This window comes from Culex quinquefasciatus, chromosome 1 (assembly GCF_015732765.1).
Source record: "Culex quinquefasciatus strain JHB chromosome 1, VPISU_Cqui_1.0_pri_paternal, whole genome shotgun sequence".
NCBI classification, from domain to species: domain Eukaryota; kingdom Metazoa; phylum Arthropoda; class Insecta; order Diptera; family Culicidae; genus Culex; species Culex quinquefasciatus.
In genome coordinates this window covers 14,580,604-14,601,775 of record NC_051861.1, presented here as the reverse complement: position 1 = coordinate 14,601,775, position 21,172 = coordinate 14,580,604, and the positions used below count along the sequence as shown (strand labels likewise).

Genomic DNA, 21,172 nt, shown 5'->3' with positions numbered 1-21,172 from the left:
CAATCAGATGTAAATTTGTCAATTCGAGCGTGTTCAGAGAGCTCAAATCTATCATACCTTGACGAAACTGAAGCGCTTACAGACATCGACTTCAAAAATGTCGAGTTGTGTGTTTCGTCATAGGGACGTGGCGTTACATCTGGCTGCCATCTGGTTTTTTTTAAAGTGCAAGAGTGAAAAAGTGCTGAGTCATCGTCTGAAAATAGACGGCGTCCTATCTCGCCCAGCAAAATTTAGTCGATAAAGTAGACGGTTTCGATGGAGAAAAAGTTGAAAACGTGGTCTAAAAATAGCGACGCCATCCCCCTATGGGCTGTCAGAGTCGGGTTCCCCGAAGCTGGTGCCAATTGACAGAATTACTTCCAGCTCAAAATTTGGATATCAATGTTACAGAATTATGCTAAGAACCCCTCCACGGATTTGTTGTAGGAATGTATGATTAAAGCGCTTTGTTTCTAAGAATGTTTGATTAGCTTTTATAATTAAAATGTATGTGAGCTTCCAATTTCAGGCCGGTAATGAATCTGTCGATTGGAGCAGCTTCGGAGAATCCAACTAAATAGACCACTGCAGCTGTTTTATTAACTTACGGATGCAATGCTGCAACAATTTGATTTGTAAAAATAGTGAAATTGTGTTGAAGACAGTACCTTAGGAGATTATCAAAAAAATATACACATATAAAGTTCCTGTAGTTTGGCAGATACTGAAATGTCTGCAACAAAAATCTTGGTGTAAAAGCTCTAGCTGATGTGCTCCGTTAAATCATAGTTTATGCAGCAACTGCAGGTACGAGTCTTTCATAAACTCAAGATTTTTCAATGAACACAAACCCAGATCGCAAAAGTAAGTGGTTGAAAATTAAAGTGGTTCACGACTGAGGTATTTTTTGAAAAACTTAACTTTGCAGGAATATTTTTGGGTTTTTTTATCTGTCTTCTAAAAAGTTTATAAGCTTGAAAATCCCAGCAAATTTGTGCAAGACACTAAAATTTTATCTCGCGATCTGCGCCTTCTACGACCAAAATTACAGAAAGCATCTGAGCAAACCATCAACAAACAGTATATTGAACCAATGTATGTAGATAAGTATGGTAAGGCGGGTTTTCAAGCTGTCAAAATAGTTAGTTAGCATGAAACTTGGATTATACACTCAACCCCCGGTGGTTGGTCTCTTTTTAGTTAAACACTTTTTTAGTTTGTACCCCGTTGGTTGGTCAAAGTCAAACTAAGAAGTGACGAACTGTCACTTTTTACACGGCGCTCACGCACACTATCAAAACAAACGTTTGGTAGTGTGTGTGAACTCCGTGTAAAAGGGGTGTCAAACTAAAACGTGACCCCGTTCGTTTGACAACAGTTGGTGTCAAACCATCGGGGTTTGAGTGTGTAGGAGATTTTCAAAAAAGTGAAAATAAAAAAAATAAATAAACGCATTTTTCGGTTCAGTTTGGCATGCTTAACAACCCCGCTGAAAAAAATACGATAAAATTCACCCAAAAAGTAGTAAAATTTTAACTATTCTGATCTGATGTCCTTATAAAATCCGGGTTTCGTGCTAACTATTTTGACAGCTGGGAATTCCCGCCTTGCCTTAAGTAATCTACATACCTTGATGTTGAACAAAGAAATTCAGAGTTAGGTTTACTCCCAGTAAAAAAAAAATTAGATCAATTTAGACTTGACGTTTGTTGCGACGAATAAAAGAAGGTCTTTTGAGCAGACACCCTGTCCGTCTTGTGGGTGTTGATGAGCTAAAAGCTATTTTTATTCATTAATAATGATTCGCGTTTAAAAACAATTCATCTTACATTGGTCTTCTTCTACACCGATGGTCACTCTAGTCCACACTGTTTTCCCAGTGTCTGATCCTGTGATAGTAGATTTAAGGTTAGGTTAAGTACTAACACTAGTCCTAAGTTAAGATTAATTGCATGAGCTTGTCACTAACCGTAATCCTAAATATTTGGCTCTGGCCTCCGCTAGAATCTCACGCTGTATCACGATCACTACACTGACTTTTGGATACGCTTTTAAATTCAGTATCCGCCGCAGAACGATCTACCTCGATCGTCTCAGCGATACTTTTACAAAAGCACTTGGCGCGCAATCCGTTCGAACGAACTTTGTTATTGTTTTTTTTTTTCTTTGTTTTTCTCGTCCAGCTTCGCAGAACACTGCCACGACGTACGTCGCGATGTCGATCGTGACAGCTGAAATCGGATCACGCGTCGCTTTGTTTGAACGCGCTGCTTCAACGGCGACGCTACTATGGGCCGGCGCGATTCACCGTAACAACGTTGACGAAAGTTACACCCATTTCAAGATAACAAAAAAAATGGAATTTTAAAAAAATATCTCAGAGGTATTTTTCTTTACAGTCTTCATATGAAATTGTCTAATTTTAACGGGAAAAGTGTATGGAATCACCCTTACAAAGTTCGAAAGTTGTCCAAATACCTAACATACCATGTAGATTTGTAAATGTAGTTTTGATCATATTTTGGGTTTTTGTTGAAAATTCGATATTTGGCACTGTGGCTCAATTCTAAGATATCGTGACATCCGTGAATCGATTTTGTGTTTCCATAATATTTTTTAACATTCCTTCAATCAGTGGTAGTACGACAAATTTAAAGTCAAATGAGCAATTCTCTACCAAAACCGGAAGTGATTTTTTTTTAAATTTTGGGATTTGGCTCAAACTTTGTGGGGGCCTTTCCTATTCCGAACTTTTCGAAAAAAATATATTGAAAATAATTAAATCAAGACCTGCATTTTTAATGGGCGTAATATTCAATGTTTGGCCCTTTTAAAATGTTAGTTTTGATTAAAAAAATTCAAAATATCTTTTTCCAAAAGATCGGAAAATTTTACGAATGTGGGTTGTTTTGGTGAGATTTAGAAAACTTAAATTTTCGGGTTACTTTTTCTTAAAGCGGCTGTATCTCAGCAACCCGAGGTCCAATCTTCAATGTTTCTTAAACAATTTCATAGCAAGTTTTCTGAACTTTTCAAATAAAATATTTTCAGAAATGGTCGCTCATGGTCACTATTTTTAAAATCGAAAAACTGCAAATATTTCGCTAAAATCAAACTTTTGGTGGCTATATCTTGAAAACAAAGCCCTTTATCAAAAAATCTGTAAAGTAATTTTCGATTGGAAATTCAATTATGCATTAAAAAATTACGTCAAATTTGTTTTTGCATAAAATTTCGTTTAAAAAAAAATATTTTTTTTTTTTTAAATTCATAGCTCAGCGGCAGATTTTTTGACCATGTTTCTCTATGGCTCAAAAGTTGCGGATTTTTGTCCCCTAAAACATATCAAAAAATCTCGAAAATCAAAAAATACAAATTTTGGGAAATTGAGTTTTAGTGAAAAAAAAGTTGATTAAAAAATCTGCAATTTTTTTTCCGTGTACCTATTTTTTCTCAATAGCCCTCAACAATACCTACCAAATTTTGCCGAAGACACCAAATTGATCAGAAAATTCACTCAAAAGTAACAGCTATTTGAATATGTACGTACCATTTTTGTATGGACAGCTGCCAAAATTGAATGGAGACTTGTATGGGTGAGCCATTGACACAAAATAGCTGATTTGGTCATAGGGAACGCCCCCACAAAGTTAGAGCCAAATAAAAAAATACAAAAAATAAAAATGGTCGAAATCGGCCGATTTCTTAGAAAGTTGCTCAAATACTTATAAACTTGTATTAATTAACAAATTTGAATAATGAAAGACATACTTAACCCTCTACTGCCCAAATTTTTTTTTCGAGAATATTTATTTTTCCCGTGTTCAGGAGGTCATTTTGAGCAACTTTTGTTCTACGAAAAACTTTACTTCTCTTGATTTATGTTTTTCTTGTTTTTTTTTAAAAGTATTTTAATTTGCATTATCTTGTTCAGTTTATGTTTGTTTTTGGTAGTATTTGGCCTATTCAACCACCTTAATTATATTTTGCCCATCTATTTTTTACGTTTTAACAGTTACTTTTTAAATTTTTTGCATGTTTTTCACATTTTCTCCTATAGAATGTCACCATCATCATTTAAATTGCAAAAAAATGCGTAGAGGCTTAGTCTGGGGCACTACAAAAATTACTGCATACTTCTTTTTACTGAAAATATGGGAAATGTTAGTAATAAATACAGCCAGAGTTAGCCCCTAAAAATGACATTTTTAAAGCATTGGCAAAGTTTTATAACTTAAGTTAAAATTTCAACCCTGAAATTTTCTAAAATTTTAAGAGTTCTTTCCAATGCTTTTTTAAGATCAAAAATCGGTTGGAAAATTGATTTTTTGCGATTTTATAGATCGAAACCCGTCTAAAGGCGGGGTTAGGTTGTATAGGGTTAATTTTACCAACAGTATGTTATATGATGGGTTTGGTTTGAATTATTTTAGATCCGGAATAAAAATTACAAAGATATTACTTAAGTGGTGATTACCTTAGACAGGGTTACCAGATCTTCAAATTTTTAGACTCGTTTTAAAGGTCTTTCGATCACCTAACCAACGATTGGTCGGATGAGGGTATCGAACATAGTATACATCCGTTTAAGTGAGATCCGGCTTCAAAAAAGTACATAAATATCACTTAAGTGGTCATAACTTGAACCAGGGTTGCCAGATCTTCAATGTGTTGGACTCTTTGGTAAGGTTTTTCGATTATGTAACCAACAATAGGTCGGATGATGGATTCAGACATAGTTTACATACATTTAAGTGAGATCCGGCTTCAAAAAAGTACATAAATATCATTTACGTGGTCATTACCTAACACAGAGTTGCCAGATCTTCAAATTTTTAGACTCGTTGGAAAGGTCTTTCGATTACCTAATCAATAATGGGGCGGATAATGGATTCGGACAGAGTTTACATAAATATCACTTATGTGGTCATAACATGGGACAGGGTTGTCAGATCTTCAATGTTTTAGACTCGTTGAAAAGATCTTTCAATTACCTCTCCAACAATATACACACACACATACACATACACACAGACGGACAGACATTTGTTCAGTTTTCGATTCTGAGTCGATAGGTATACATGAAGGTGGGTCTGCGAGCTTTCTGTAAAAGTTCATTTTTAGGGCAGGATTATAGTCTTACTTCAGTGAGGAAAAAGAAAAAAATGAAACGGTAAAAAATCATTTTATTTTCTATTAGCCGAAACGTGCAAAAAACAAACTTTTGTTTACTTTTGAACCATCTTTAAAATAAATCATGAAATAATCTTCTTCACAGAATAGTAAGTGAAACATAGGAATACTTCAATACAACAAGCTCTGCTGAGAACTGCTCCACCACGTATGGTTTCCTGTCGTCTGCACTTCCAACTGGAGCAGGAGAAGGAAGAGCCAGTGTCCGTGGGGCAAAACTAAAGTGGCACCAACCAGGGTTAGTTAAAGCGACTAGTATCAGAGGACGAACGGGAGAGTGGGACCATATTTTTCCAAATGGCAGTGTTCATGTCTGTTTCATGATGAAATTGCTGCTGGTGCTTTTATGGCAATTGCAAAATTTACTCTCTCAAGTGCACCAGGTTCTCTTCGTACATGGATGGAGAGGTTCTGCTGTTGGGGCTTGGGTGGCTTGGCAGGTTGGTTGAGGGGGGATTCATTGGCTCAAATGGGACCAGAATTGGTGACCAAAGTTGTTGACACTTGGTTTCACTAAAGGGGTCCGTTTTATGACGAATTACTTGATTATTGCGAGAAGTTTGCTTTATGCGGGGTGACGGGAGGTTGAAATTGAACGGGTTCATTTGGTTTTTAAAGTTTTTACTGAAAAAAAAGATTTTTTTCGTTTTTTATCGAGGAGTCTACCAACATTTGTTTCGCTGCCTCTCTGTTTATCGGTACATATGAGGGGAAACTTCTGTCCCACATTTTTCATGTCCCGCCAGTTGGCACATGTATCAGGCCGTTTGTTCAAAGTGATGACACGTGCACGTCTGCTTCCCACTCTTATCGAGGAGTCATGCTCTGTGAGTGTGGTTATGTGCAGCACATGAAACGTTCTTTTATTTTTGTTATAACCTTGAAAGCTGAGATTTTTTTTATCCGTGTCACATGTGCACAATTTTAGAATAGATTATAAAACTATTCGAAACAAGAAATTTATATTTTTTATTATTTTCAAATTTTTGTTTCGTATACCACATGGAGCAATTCTGCATCAAGAGCCAGAGAGGGAGCGCGAATGTCGAAAATGCTTATAATTTATCACGGCCCGTGCACTCAGAAACTCATTCGTTTAATTGGCCAAGTTTTGCCGAAAACCACGAGCGAGGAGGAGCGGCCGGCAGTTCCTCCAATGACAAGTGTGTCTGTGTGGAACCTGCGCCAAGGCCAGTCAGTTGAATTGCACTTTAGTTGGGTTCTGGGGGGAAAGTTTCGCCCCGGTGCAACTGTTGCAAAGTGTGGCAAAGTTTGGCCAGGTTTGCACAGTCTTGATTAATTGAGATATTTAGCTTGGGAAGAAGTTTTCAAATAAAATGTGCACTCAACTGCGCGAGTTGCATGAATTTGTACCATTTGAATGATATTGTGCCACAGAAGTACTTTAGCCAATACATGTACCTCTTTCTAAAAAGTTGTTAAGTTATTAGCACCAAATAACTAAATAACATAATAATTTAAATGAACCAACAAATCTACTCACAGGCCACACTGATGATCCGCTTATCTTCAACGGCCCCACCGGAGAACCACGGGTTCGTGGCCCGACACGACAGCTCGGCACCGTCGTTCTCGGCCGTGACCCGCAGCGTCAGTATGCTGGACGTAAGATTTGCATCCTGTCAAGAATGAAAAAAAATGTATGAAAAAAGTCAACCTCAGGATCGCCAGCGAATCTTACATTGTTGTCGCTGTGTACAGTGATGTCGGCACTCCGCAGCGGCTCCCCGTCCAGCAGCCAGACGATCTTGGCCGCCGGAAAAGAGCCCCACGACTCGCACCTTATCGGGATGGGACGGCCCGCAGTCAGCAGCTCGTTCGGCGTGACGATCTTGGCCCGCAGTGGTTTCACTGGAATGAGAGGATTGAAATATATTTTTATAATTATTATTTCTGGAATTTTGACGTTTAAAACTATACTTTTTCAAATTCCATCAGTGTCCCAATGAGTCAGCCTCTCTTATTGCATCGAAACAAATTAATCCTTATAAATACCAGGATTTCTAAAAAGCTACATAATTAAAAACAAAGTTAGAAATACGGTTCTGTGTTCCGTACGGTTTGTTCTGCAGACTTGCTGCAGACTTTAACTGAAATGCCGATTAAGTTGGGTCCCAAAATTTAGCCTAAATTTGTGATATTATTGTTCACAACGATACAGCTTTTTTTCTGAGTACATTGACCCTGTGTACGACTGCAAAGGATTTAAAATGGATTTTAAATTAAAAAAAATATCGCAGCTCTTCTTGACATAAAAGATCCTGCTTGACAGCTCGTTCCAAAGAGACCATAGTTGATCCATCGAAAAATGTTGTCTTGTCAATCAATTTTTTTACAACAAAATGTTAAAAAGTGATCAGAAAAGGTTTTACAACGCGTTTTTTACCGCTGTACTTTAAAATTTACATAGAGCTTGAGGACCCTACACAGCAAAAATCCGATGGTAAAATTGCATGCCAAAGCATGCACATACCAAAAAATACACTTAATATTACACACTGCATGTACATTTTTGTACAAACAATATAAAAAGTTGCAACCGACGAGATTCAAACTCAGCACCAACAGTACGGACTGGCGCCTTAGCCCGCTCGGCCATCAGACCGATGAAGAACGGGAAGGATAAACGCATAGATGAGCTTGACATTTCGGTCAAGTAGGGTTCCCATACTGATGGGTTACATAATACAGAGTGTAATATTACATACAATTTCATAAAATAATGCAAACATTATTTTACACCCAGCCCTTTTACACGCTGCTGGATTACTACTTTTTTTGCTGTGTATTACGGTCTTCAAATCGATAGTAACGATCGTACAGACAGTATAATTGGTTGTATCGATGTTTAAGGTGAGTAAATTCTGTCAAATATGTCAAAATTAGCTATTCCCGAGCAAACGGAAATAACTTGGGAAGGTCAGTTTTTGATATTGTGAGAAGATCTAAATATGTTATTCGGATGATCGGATTAGTTGTTAAAATAACATAAATCAACAACAAAGATTTGTTCGAAGAATAACTTAAACTGTTATTATGTTGTTATTGCAATAACAAACCAATAACACAGAAGGAATCATGAAGGAATAACAAGATTTGTTATTTTGTGCGGAGAGGTGGAGCAGCATAATAACAAAAAATGTTATTGAACTGGTATGTCTCCATAACAAAAAAAGTTATTGTTTTGGTTTATTTGTAATTTGCAAATAAACCTGCAGTTGCCATAACTCCTCTGTACTAGTCAGGGCTGCAGAGTCGGGTACCTCCAAGCGACTTTGAATCCATACTTTGAAGACAACTCCGACACTGGATGCAGGATATGACGTCAACGACGACTTTAGCTCTCCAAAAATACCCGACTTCACACATTCTGACTCCAAGTAAAAGTTGCTGAAAATTTGCTGAATCCGATGCAGTCTCCGAGGTCACACTCCAGCTCGAACTTCAACGTCAGCTCCGACTTCCTGGCTCTGTGAAAATAATAACAGTTTTTGTTATTCACACTTCGAAAATTCTCAATAAATAAATCAATTCCGTTAGGGAATATAACAAAATAAAAATAAAAGAACTCTCAAAAGTTAATTTATCGGATTAATTTTAGCTTGAAACCCCATTTAATGGTGAAATAATGACCCCGATGAAATTGGTCAAAATTATGTCATAGTTCTAGCCAATTTTAGTAAAATCCCTTAGGGGGTATATCAAATAATTAAAAAAAAATCAACTTTCAAAATTTCAACTATTTAGAATAATTTTAGCTTAAGGATCCCATTTCATGGCCAAAATAATGACCCCGACGAAATTGGTCAAAATTATCCCATAGTTCTAGCCAATTTTAGCAAAGTCCCTTAGGGGGTATATCAAATAATTTAAAAAATCAACTTCCAAAATTTTAACTTTTTAGAATAATTTTAGCTTAAGGACCCCTTTTCATGGCCAAAATATTGACCCCGACGAAATTAGACAAAATTATCCCAAGTTCTAAACATATTTAACAAAAGAAAAAAATAATAACAGATTGTGTTATGGACACTTAGAAACTTTTCCATTTGTGCGATTTGTGGTAATTTTATTTCTAAGTCAGTATACCGAACGAATAACAAATTTTGTTATTAGGAGAGTTTTTGAAAAGTATAACATTTCCTCTTATTGGCGTGTTATTAAACATTTTCAATATAATATCACTTCAATACCAAATTTTGTTATTTTATCAGAAACTGTTATTAATTTTTCTTCTTGAAGTTGAACTTCAGGTTAAAATAATAACACTTTTTCTTATTTTAACAGGATTCGTTATTGAAATATTATTAATTTTGTTATTACCGTCTGCCCGGGTTGTCAAAATTTAATACTGTAAATGCTAAAAGCATGATTTTATTTAACTATTTTCATGTCGACATGATTCCAACAAAAAAAAAATGGTATGAATGATTTCAATGCAACGATACAATTCAAGCTATAGCGATGTTTAGCATCTCTCTTTTACCCCTTAATATCCATCGCTAAAGATGAGACGAAAAAAATTAAGCTGTCACTTTTCTCCACGCTCAAGCACATTATGGACCGGCTATCGGCGAGAGTAAAAGATCGATACGACTCTCTTATGTTCTACTAAACATCACCAGGTCGGTGCTTTCAGAATCCCAGACCGGTTCACTTCTCACTTTATTTTCCAGGTAAGCATCGCTAGAGTTCCTGTAATTGGAGAATATTAAATAAACGGTTGACGCCATCATCTTCATATCAGAGCATTGGTAATGACATTTACCTAATGATCCGTATATATAATATACCTACTTTTTGAACAACTCGGTCAATTTCGATATCGAAGCTGTTCCGAGTTCAAATCTTCTTTTAAGACAAAAGTCAACGAAATTTATTATAAAAAACTTTCATGAGAACTGTTTCGATGCCGCCAAGCAAGTTTGTATTTCAATAGGAATTTATATTTATTTTATTTCAAAACATCACAAAGAAATTTAATCCAATCGCTGGTACCCATGCAACTCGGTCAAGCTTGAATATGAAAATGTGAAAAATGCCATTCAAATGCGCATGTTCAGTATTGGGAAGAATGTCGACAGCGTTTGAAACACTTTTTGATGAAAAAATGGTATTGCGGTTTTAAAACCATACTACAGGGCGCAAAGGTAAGATCATAACGAAGTGGTTCCTACTGGTGAGTTGAGTGATATAAATTGTCAATTATGCCAAAATTCAATAAAAATCTTCAAGCTTTTTGTTGTTTTGTAGTCTAATCGTTGAAATCATTTGACGCAAACAATGCAGTTTCAGCTCTAGCGATGTATAACCAAACTTTTCCCCCTCTCAAAAGCCATCGCTAGTGAGAAAGAAAACCGAGATTACTGCTTGTCTGCTTTCTTTTTTCACGTTCATGAGGTCTGGCTAAAACTGCTTTTTAGCAGAAACTCTCTCACGGTTGACTCAACTGCACCAGCCACTTGGAGCTTTCAACGCAAACCAGTCACTAAGTTGGCCATCGCTAGAGTTCCTGGAATCGGAGCGTGATAAAAGAGCATCATCAAACACCAGCTCAGCATATATTATTAGTGAAATCCCAGCTTATGAATGTATTTCAATATTTTTTAACAACTCGGTCAATTTCGACTCGTTGCGAAGCTGTTCCGAGTTTGAATCACGTTTTCTGCCAAATTTAATCTTATTTTGGCTTTATATTTGCACAGTACTACATTCATTAGGTCCTTTTCGGTCCTTAAAACCGAGTCACCTTTTTTATAAAAAATATTTTTTTAGTTCCTCTTCGGTACTGTGACTTGGTAAGGACCGAGTCGGCGTTTGTAACCGAGTCACCCCTCGTAATTGCATTTTTGAAGGTAATAGTAATTACTGAGGATTATTAGAAGTATTTTGGCTTGCAAAAAAAATCAATAAATCAGCTTCACTGCCAAATCAACTGCAATCGAAGCTCATGGTGGGCATAAAAGTTTAATAACAGTTTATGTTATCATACCAAAATTTGGTATTGGTTTGATATTGGTTGAAAACCAAAACAACTTTGGAACATTTTTTTTGTTATGGAAGAATACCGCAAACTGGTATTGGGATGATCGGATTAGTTGTTAAAATAACAAAAAAAATAACAAAGATTTGTTCGAAAAACTAAAGATGTTTTTAGTCTGTTATTACAATAACAATCCAATAACAAAAAAATAATGACAAAGAATAACAAATCTTGTTTTCAAATATCACAAAATGTTATTCCCAAATTATTTCCGTCTTCTCGGGATAGCAGAAGTTGTGGTCTCAACTAGGGACTTCAATTCCATAGTACTATCGCTTCAAAGTAATTCCCGCTAGAGAGTTGGGTGACATTAATGATTCTGGTAAGTAAGTTCTGTCAATCTGTCAAATCTGTCAAATTCAATAAAAATCCTGATTCATTTCGTCAATTATAATCTAATTACAACTTGATGTTGATAAATACCATTTAAATCGTTTGACGCAAGCGGTACAATTTTAACCCTAGCGACGTTTAGCCACTCGTTTCTTCCATCGCTAGTGAGCAAACAAAAAGAGAGCGCTGCCTGCATGCTTTATATCGCTAGAGTTCCTGGAATAGGAGCATGATGAAAGAACGTCATCCAACATCAGCTCAGTACCAAATGTATTGAAAGCACATTTGTTTAAAAATGTAATTTCATTTATTTTTGAACGACTCGGTCAATTTTGACTTATTGGCGAAGCTGTTCCGAGTTTGAATCACGTTTTCTGTCAAATTCAAACGTATTTTGTTGATATTTTGGCATTTTTCATAGGGACTTGGTGAGGACCTAGTCAGCTTTCGTAATTATATTTTTCTTATAAGTAGTAGTAGTTACTGAGTATCTTTAAAAGTACATTGGCTTGAAAAATATTTCAACTTTTCCATAAAATCAAACCATCTTTTCTTTAATTGGGTGCAAATGAACTTTAATCGAAACGATATTCTGCAGATGAAACTATTGGCACTACGCCCCCCGGGGCATGGCCTTCCTCTAACGTGGCACTTCTGCTCCAGCGCCTCTGACGAGACAGGAGAAACCGGGACCGACGTTTTACTTCACCATCCGATAGAAGCTCAGTGGATAAGGCGGGAATCGAACCCGCGTCTCATAGCATCATCGGGATCGGCAGCCGAAGCCGCTACCCCTGCGCCACGAGACCCACATTCTGCAGATATATAATCGAATTTTGGTAATAGTTAGAAAATTATGGTTTCAATTACGGACTTCAATTTCTTGGTACTGACCGGAAAGGTTTTAATCAGTTGTAAGTAGTTCCTGCTGGTGAGTTTGGTGATATCGAGGATACTGGTAAGTAAATTCTGTCAATCTGTCAATGTAATTTCAGCTTTAGCGATTTATAACTACTATGTTCCCCCTTCTCTCGGAAAGGTGGGAATAACAGAGATAATACTATTTCAATAACAAATCGACAATTTTCCCAAAACCTGTTATTGAATTTTCTTGTGGAATCGATCATGAATAATAGTGTTATCATAACAAAGTTTTTTTTCATAAAATTATTTTTTTTAGGTCCTTTTCGGTACTGGGACCTGGTTAGGATCGAGTCGGCTTTTGTAATTACATTTGACTTAATAATTACAGAGGATCTTGTGTGTAAATGTTAGTTGGAGGGGAGCCGATTACCCGCGGCCTACTCGGGATTAGTAGGGAAGAGATTGATGTTAAAGACAAGGTTTAACAGTTTTTGTTCTTCTAGTGTTATTATGAGTTATTAAATTGTATCAAAACACGTGATTCTTGAGTTATTTCCACCTGTTCGGGCTGAAAGCCATCGCTAGTGAGCAAGCAAACAGAGATCACTGCTTATATGCCTTTTTTTGCTTGCTCGAGGTCTCGCTAAAAACGTTTACTAAAGGAAAACTCTCTCACGGTTGACTAAACTGCATCAGCTCAGTGCTTTCAGCGCAAACCGGTTAACCAGAGTCACTTAGCTGGTCAGGTGAGCATCGCTAGAGTTTCTGCAATCGGAGTATGATAAAAGAACACCAACAACTGCAATGTGCAATGTGCCAAATATATACTGTGCAATTCATATTTATTAGGAAATATGTAATTAAACACTTTTTGAACGACTCGGTCAAATTCGATTTGTTACTAAACTAGCGAAGCTGTTCCGAGTTCTAATTGCCTTATCTAATCTAAACATCAATCGTAGCTGGATCCTTGATTTGGTCCTGTTTCCATCCATGGTTTCACTACGTAAATAAATGTTGATGAACAAGTTTGATGAAAACTTGATTGTTCAATTCATTTTAAGTTATTTTTTGTAACTGAACGTCAATGTTCTGTTTCGTCATCTTAGTAAAATGATTGAGAAGACCACTTAAAAATATCAAGGCGTTTCTATTCTAAACCTAAAAAGCCTACAGGAGTAGAGACAGAATTCAATCTTGTCTTTGATCTTGATTTTTTTAATCAAACTTAGAATCGGGATGTGCGCGTACGCACGTCCCGGCTACCAAAAATTACACATACGAGTTATCCACATGAGGGATAATCGCAGGGGTCAGCCCGACCGAAGTGCAATGGAAGAGCCTCGCCCTGGGGGAACCGCCTTCAGGATCACGGTAACCCCTATGCCAGGTAAGTATGCTTTGGCATGGCGCGGCCGCGGCTCTTGGCCGGCGTGCGGCGTGTTCCGCTAGCGATTGCTAGCCGGTTTCAGTGTGCAAAGGGAGTACAAGATAATGACCAGGCAGCAGCGTCAGTAGCAGATGTGTGCTCGGAGAAGAGGAGAATTTCAAGCAGCTGTACGTTACTTGTGAAGAGGGTGAAGAAACGAGTTTGTGCAGTTAGGTCGATACACTCAAACGATGGACATGTGACAAAATTTGTAGTTTGAAAGAAAAAACTATTTGTAGACAGTTAATCATTTCATAGCAAAATTAAAAAAAAAATGATGGTTACTAAAATCCAAGTGAACCTTTCAAAATAAAGTACAAATTTCAGTTTTGGGTGTAGAACAAGAAAATGGATTTTTGCCCGTGACTCACCAGTTGTGAGGAACAAAACTGATTCATATTTCTTGTTGGATTCTTACTGATTTGAATAGTTGAAATCTTATTGGAATTATTTATCATTTCATATATATTTTTTGCAAATCCGTCTTGAAACTGTTTACTTTTCCTGTCATTCTAGAACGACAAAACAGCATACTTTTCTCTAACAAATATAACAGATTCGAAAAGAAATTCTGAGTGTTGAAAGTTGAGCTTTTCAGCACCTGTTTCGAAAAGTAATACTTTTCAACATTGTTTTGATTTAAACGGTGTATTGGACATGGACATGAACATTTGACCTACAATTCAATTCAAAGGTTGTTTTTTGGAGTTACAAAGAATGTTTTATGGAACTCGTTGCAAAACTTGTTTTTTTTTTAGCACTCGTCGTGTTTATCCAACTCGGTGAACCTCGTTGGATAAATGTACGACTCGTGCTAAATCTTCCTTTTGCAGCTTGTAGCATAAACTTCTGTTTCGTATTTGTGTTTGGATGTTTTTATAATACAGTAAAAAGTTATGACAATACAAAAAGTCGAATAAAAAATGTTTCTTTTAATTTTATTATTCAAAAATATTAAATTCTTATTATATTGGATTAACAGTCTGGACACAAACATGACATTTCTGTTACATTCTGATAGGAACTCCACACTCTATAGGACTGTATGACATTCTTACAACAAATTCAATCGTTTCGAACAGTCTGTACCCGATGCCTAATTTTTCTGTTACAATCTTATTGGAATTCCATTTAAATGTAAAAGGGGTTAGCAGGTACCGGGTCCAGTCTGTTAAATGATCATTCAAATGGACCCAAGTTATTGATGATCCGATAACAAAAGTAATGTAATTTAGTTTTAACAAAAATTAAAAGGTTAAAATAGTTGGCTTAGGCAGTGGCAAATATTTTTGAAAATTTATTTCACCCCTTTACCCCTCAAAGTTTACCAAAAATAATCAGAAGGCATCTAATTTTGGCCTTTAAATGTTATTAAATTTTAATGGAAAAATAAGGCTAAACATTTTGCATTTTTAAGCTCGTTTAAACATATTTTGATTTTTTAATTTCTTTGAGCGAGACAAAAAACAGTTTTTAAGGGATTTTCTTTGCCAATACATACAGTAAACCGGGGTGACTTTGATAGGATTTCAATTTGTTTTTGGAATATTATCCAACAGGTAAGGTTTGTCTACAGATTATTACTTTTAAAACATGTAATGGGGTACACAGCAAAAAAAGTTGAATTTTGGAATGTTGAAAATTGGCTAGGTTGAATATTACCTCTTTTTTATGTAATATTACTTTAAAAACTAACTCAATCCACCTATGTGGTTGATGCCTTCCTCACTTTTTACCAATAATGGGTAATATGAGTGGTTTAGACACATATTTCAGCTATTTTTTTTAGGCCCAGAAAAATAAGTACACAGATATAACTTAAGTTGTCATAACTCGAGACAGGGTTGCCAGATCTTCGATTATGTGGACTCGTTGGAAAGGTATTTTGATAACCTAACCAACGTTGGGTCGGATAGTGGAGCCGGACATAGTTTACATACATTTAAGTGAGATCCGGCTTCAAAAAAGTACATCAATATCACTTAAGGGGCCATATCTCGAGACAGGGTAGCCAGATCTTCAATGTTTTAGACTCGTTGGAAAGGTCTTTTGATAATCTAACCAACGATGGGTCGGATGATGGACTCGGACATAGTTTACATACATTTAAGTGAGATCCGGCTTCAAAAAAGTACATCAATATCACATAAGTGGCCATATCTCGAGACAGGGTTGCCAGATCTTCAATGTTTTAGACTCGTTGGAAAGGTCTTTTGATAATCTAACCAACGATGGGTCGGATGATGGACTCGGACATAGTTTACATACATTTAAGTGAGATCCGGCTTCAAAAAAGTACATCAATATCACTTAAGTGGCCATATCTCGAGACAGGGCTGCCAGATCTTCAATGTTTTAGACTCGTTGGAAAGGTCTTTTAATAACCTAACCAACAATGGGTCGGATGGAGGATCCGGACATAGTTTACATACATTTAAGTGAGATCCGACTTCAAAAAAGTACATCAATATCACTTAAGTGGCCATATCTCGAGACAGGGTTGCCAGATCTTCAATGTTTTGGACTCATTGGAAAGTTTTTTTGATAAGTTGACCAACTATAGGTCGGATGGTGGATCCGGACATAGTTTACATACATTTAAGTGAGATCCGGCTTCAAAAAAGTACATCAATATCACTTAAGGGGCCATATCTCGAGACAGGGTTGCCAGATCTTCAATGTTTTAGACTCGTTGGAAAGGTCTTTTGATTATCTAACCAACGATGGGTCGGATGATGGACTCGGACATAGTTTACATACATTTAAGTGAGATCGGGCTTCAAAAAAGTACATCAATATCACATAAGTGGCCATATCTCGAGACAGGGCTGCCAGATCTTCAATGTTTTAGACTCGTTGGAAAGGTCTTTTAATAACCTAACCAACAATGGGTCGGATGGAGGATCCGGACATAGTTTACATACATTTAAGTGAGATCCGACTTCAAAAAAGTACATCAATATCACTTAAGTGGCCATATCTCGAGACAGGGTTGCCAGATCTTCAATGTTTTGGACTCATTGGAAAGTTTTTTTGATAAGTTGACCAACTATAGGTCGGATGGTGGATCCGGACATAGTTTACAAACATTTAAGTGAGATCCGGCTTCAAAAAAGTACATCAATATCACTTAAGGGGCCATATCTCGAGACAGGGTTGCCAGATCTTCAATGTTTTAGACTCGTTAGAAAGGTCTTTTGATAATCTAACCAACGATGGGTCGGATGATGGACTCGGACATAGTTTACATACATTTAAGTGAGATCCGGCTTCAAAAAAGTACATCAATATCACTTAAGTGGCCATATCTCGAGACAGGGTTGCCAGATCTTCAATGTTTTGGACTCGTTGGAAAGGTCTTTTGATAACCTAACCAACGATGGGTCGGATGATAGACCCGGACATAGTTTACATACAGTTAAGTGAGATCCAAATATATGTGAAAACACATTTTTATGCATAACTTTTGAACTACTTATCGAAACTTCAATCTGTATAAAACTCGATCTATGGGACCCTAAACCAAGTCGAATGCAACAAGTTCGGGTCAAATCGGTTCAGCCAGTGCCGAGAAACATGAGCTAGTTTGTTGGTCACATACATACATACACACACACATACACACACATACACACAGACATTTGTTCAGTTTTCGATTCTGAGTCGATATGTATACATGAAGGTGGGTCTACGACGTTTTTATACGAAGTTCATTTTTAGAGCAGGATTATAGCCTTACCTCAGTGAAGAAGGCAAAAAATCAATGTTTATATCACGTTAATAAAGTTTATAAGCTTTTTAACAAAATACATATAAATTTGAGGTGTTTTTTTTCAAAGGTCGGAATTTTGCCTGTAATTTGTTAAAACTATATTTGTTTATAAAATAATCGATTTATATTGCATTTTATACTGAATTCGAAGCACGAATTACAAGTTTTCACATTTTACATGCAATTTGTTCAACTGAAATTGCCTATAAATTTGATTTTTATTGTGTTTTAAAAACACATATTATTTATTATTTACAAACTTATTTAACTTTCTCCTAGTGGAAAATTGTCCAAAGAACCCGAAAATGCATTCCGTTTTCCGATTCAAAATCATGTTCATTGAGATATCATAACACTTTGAGAAGTTTTAAATAATGACTTTCATCAACATTTTCCTAACTATAGTTAACTAGCTTTTTAAACTTTTCAAAATTTTATGAAAAGTTCTTCTTAAGGTACTTTAAATACTACTCTACCATGGTCAGTATGATTCTAAACCATTTCGTACGTATTTTAATTGTACTCTTAATTTTGCGGAAAAATCGCAAAACTATCAAAGTGTGGCTATCAAAGTCACCGTGGTGTGGTCATCAAAGTTTTACGGTACTAAGATTTTTTAGAAGCTAATTTGGGAGGTACTTTTGTCAGAGTCGAGGGACACCAAATCATTAAAAATGAGTTCGAATTGGCAAAAGGACTGCATTATCGAATTCTTTGCACAATTTTACAATAAGGACAGTTAATTTATAATTAACAAGTTTGCCAAAATCAGAATTCAAAACTATTTCCAAATTATAGGCATTTTCAGTATGATACAAATTTTGTTTTGGTGGCATTAAAAAGTGGTTTTTTTATGAAAAAAGAAACTTATGATAAATATATACAAAACTTTTAAATTATTGAATTTCAAATCAATTCGCGTATAAATGTGAAATTTGATTTTTTTAATATTACCTCTTTCTTGAGAAATATTACATAAAAATATGTTAAAATGTGAACCTCATGAAAATTCACCAGTTTCTGATGCAATATTACTTTTGACAAAGGACTTTTTTTGACACAAAATCTGTCATCATTTCCTGATGGATATTACCACCATTTTTGTATGTGTATATTATTTCACAAATAAATTCAAATCCTTCCAGTGTCGCTCTCCGAAACATGTTTTTTTTTAATTTTAACTGACTTGTTTTTTTGTACCAAATTTTAGTGGATGGCGATTTTCATCCTTTCAAAGAAATATTTGTTATCAAGCGATATACTAAAATTTTATATTTTAATCAATACTCACAGTGCACCTGGATGGCGACCTCCTTGCTGACGGGCGGCACCAGCTTCGAGCCGGCCGCCCGGCACACAAACTTGGCCCCGTACAGGTCCCGCGAGACGGTCCCCATGAACAGCTGGTTCACCATGGCCGCGGCGCCCTCCACGGCGGACGGATGACTGGTGCCGGAGATTTCGACGCCGTCGTGCCACCACGTGACCCGTGGCGCTGGTCGACCTGGAAGAAGAAAGTAAAGGAAAATGAAGAATTTTTGAATACATATTTCAAAAGTAAGAAAGAGAGGGACTGGGCCATTCGGCAGAAAATTATTCGGCAGAATGACATTCGGCGGAAAGCCGAACGGCAGAAAAACAATCGGCGGAATGGGTCATTCGGCAGAAAAGGTCATTCGGCAGAAAATACATTTGGCAGAAAAGCTTGTTCAGCAGAAAATCAATTGGCAGAATGTCATTAGGCGGAATGGTACAAATGGCAGAATAACTCGTTAGGCCGAATAAGTCGTTTGGCAGAATGTCGTTGAGCGGAATAGTACAAAAGGCAGAAAAGATCATTGAGCCGAATAAGTCGTTTAGCAGAAAACCATTCGGCAGAATCTATGTTTAGTAGAAAATCATAATAATCAAATTAAAAAAAAAAAACAACAATTCGTTTAACTCAAAATCTAACTAGCCTTTCAAAGGCCAAAAGTACCCATTTTAGCGAAACTACCCAATGAAAGCTACTCGAGCCAACTTAGTTTTGTTTTGGAAGTGTAGGTGTCGCATGGCCGAAACACTGAGCTGTCAAAATTGGACTTAATTTTTTGGAGCTGCTCAGCAAACGATTCGGTTTGTCGCGTAATTTTCTCCGGCAAAAAAACGGTTCTGTGGCCGTTCCGGACGCTAAAATTCCGTTCCATATTGAGAACTGGCCAAATAGAATCATCGGACACTGGATTTTCGTGTCCGGAACGACTACGGAACCGTTTTATTACCCTCGTTTTTGCCCCCGGATTCGGTTTGCTTTCCGGCGCTGTTACGACATCGACGCAGTTAATAATTAATTATTTAGCTAGGCCACCAAAGGAAACTGTGTCGAAGATTTGCCGTAATCCACGCCGCATTAAGCTCGTGATAATCAACTGGAGATTGGGCAGTTCATCGAGATTTGCGACCATGTTTAGGCAGGAAAGGAAATCCTCGGCTACTGTGACTGTTCTGAGCCGCTTCGCACTCAACTCCTCTGGCACCGGTCTACCTACGTCCTGCTCAAACATCGACAGTTCCCGCCGTGAACTAGTAATTTTGGAATCAAATCATCGCTGACCAGACGCCCGCCTTTTCCTGGTAGAACTCGCACACCACCGACTCCCTGCCCGCCGCAAAAAACGCATGGTCTTGTCTAGACGCATCCGTCCTTCGACCATCCTACTGACCTGGCCAGCGGGTTCCCATCAAACGCCAACCCAAACTCCTGTTCACCGTTCCGTCATCTGGCCTTTAGCACCAGTGCCACCACCAAACACCGCTGCTTCCCAGCCTGTCCGCCCCAGACGTGTGTCCGAGTTTGCGAACAACCGAGAATCTGCTACTACCACTTAAGCGTAGAGTACAGAATCGTCCTGGGAACGTAAGTTCATCGAACATCCAATAGATTTTAAGACATACCACCTTCTCTCCTCCAGCGCAGGCATGCAGGACATCGGTCGGAGCGATCGAAGCACTTCAAGATGGAGGTTTTGTCCAAGCTGGTAAACACGAGCTTCGAGGATTCTGTTGGAATAGACAAGATCTTGAGCGATGTGAGCGAGTTGTTGCTGCACGTGAAGCATCCGGAGGTTTATCGGCACATTGGATTGCCGTCGCCGCGTGGATTTCTGCCGCACGGACCTCCTGGCTCGGGGAAATCGTTTCAGCTGGTGACGTCCGGTACGTTGTCACCAATCGAGAACGACGCGGTTGGTAACCTGGATGAAGTCAAACAGTGTGGCAGGCAAACAGTTGACAACGTTCGACTCGTAGAAGTGAGAATGATGAACAAATCGGCCGCTCCACTGCTGTTCCGCGATTCTGATGTAGAATAATCCCAATTTTAATCAAAGTCGTCCAAAAGTGTAGATCGAGCCGCAGATAGCGCTGCATCATCCGTTCAAGTAAAGCTGAGCGTTCAAGCAGCAGGTCAACCTAATCAATTTCTAGAACGGGAACGATTTCGCTTTTAATTTTGTGTAAATACAGTTCGAATAAAGAATTTCGTGTAAATCAAATT

At 37.3% G+C, this 21,172-nt stretch overlaps 2 protein-coding genes and 1 non-coding gene across 9 annotated transcripts in view; 1 reads left to right on the top strand and 2 right to left on the bottom strand.

Moving 5' to 3' along the window:
• Positions 1-21,172, bottom strand: part of LOC6033016 (hemicentin-2) — a 319,767-nt gene that overhangs the window by 67,844 nt on the left and 230,751 nt on the right. For all 4 annotated transcript variants that reach the window (XM_038250375.1, XM_038250472.1, XM_038250519.1 and 1 more), the window contains 3 exons: positions 18,929-19,141; positions 6,878-7,047; positions 6,680-6,815 (listed from right to left, as the gene is read on the bottom strand). In XM_038250375.1, coding sequence (XP_038106303.1) covers positions 6,680-6,815; positions 6,878-7,047; positions 18,929-19,141 — 519 coding nt within the window. The remainder of the gene's footprint in view (positions 1-6,679; positions 6,816-6,877; positions 7,048-18,928; positions 19,142-21,172) is intronic.
• LOC119765695 lies at positions 13,671-13,834 on the bottom strand. Its single transcript, XR_005276910.1, has one exon. It is a non-coding gene; the product is annotated as a U1 spliceosomal RNA (small nuclear RNA).
• Positions 19,742-21,135, top strand: LOC119766159 (proteasome-associated ATPase-like). Of its 4 annotated transcripts, none has more exons than XM_038250686.1 (3): positions 19,742-19,921; positions 19,980-20,202; positions 20,589-21,135. In XM_038250686.1, the coding sequence occupies exons 2-3, from the start codon at positions 20,080-20,082 to the stop codon at positions 20,985-20,987; spliced, it is 522 nt and encodes a 173-aa protein (XP_038106614.1). In that variant the 5' UTR covers positions 19,742-19,921; positions 19,980-20,079; the 3' UTR covers positions 20,988-21,135. The 4 variants fall into 4 exon arrangements, with proteins under 4 accessions (XP_038106614.1, XP_038106578.1, XP_038106519.1 ...); XM_038250650.1 differs by having other exon boundaries at positions 19,976-20,202; XM_038250725.1 differs by having other exon boundaries at positions 19,745-19,752.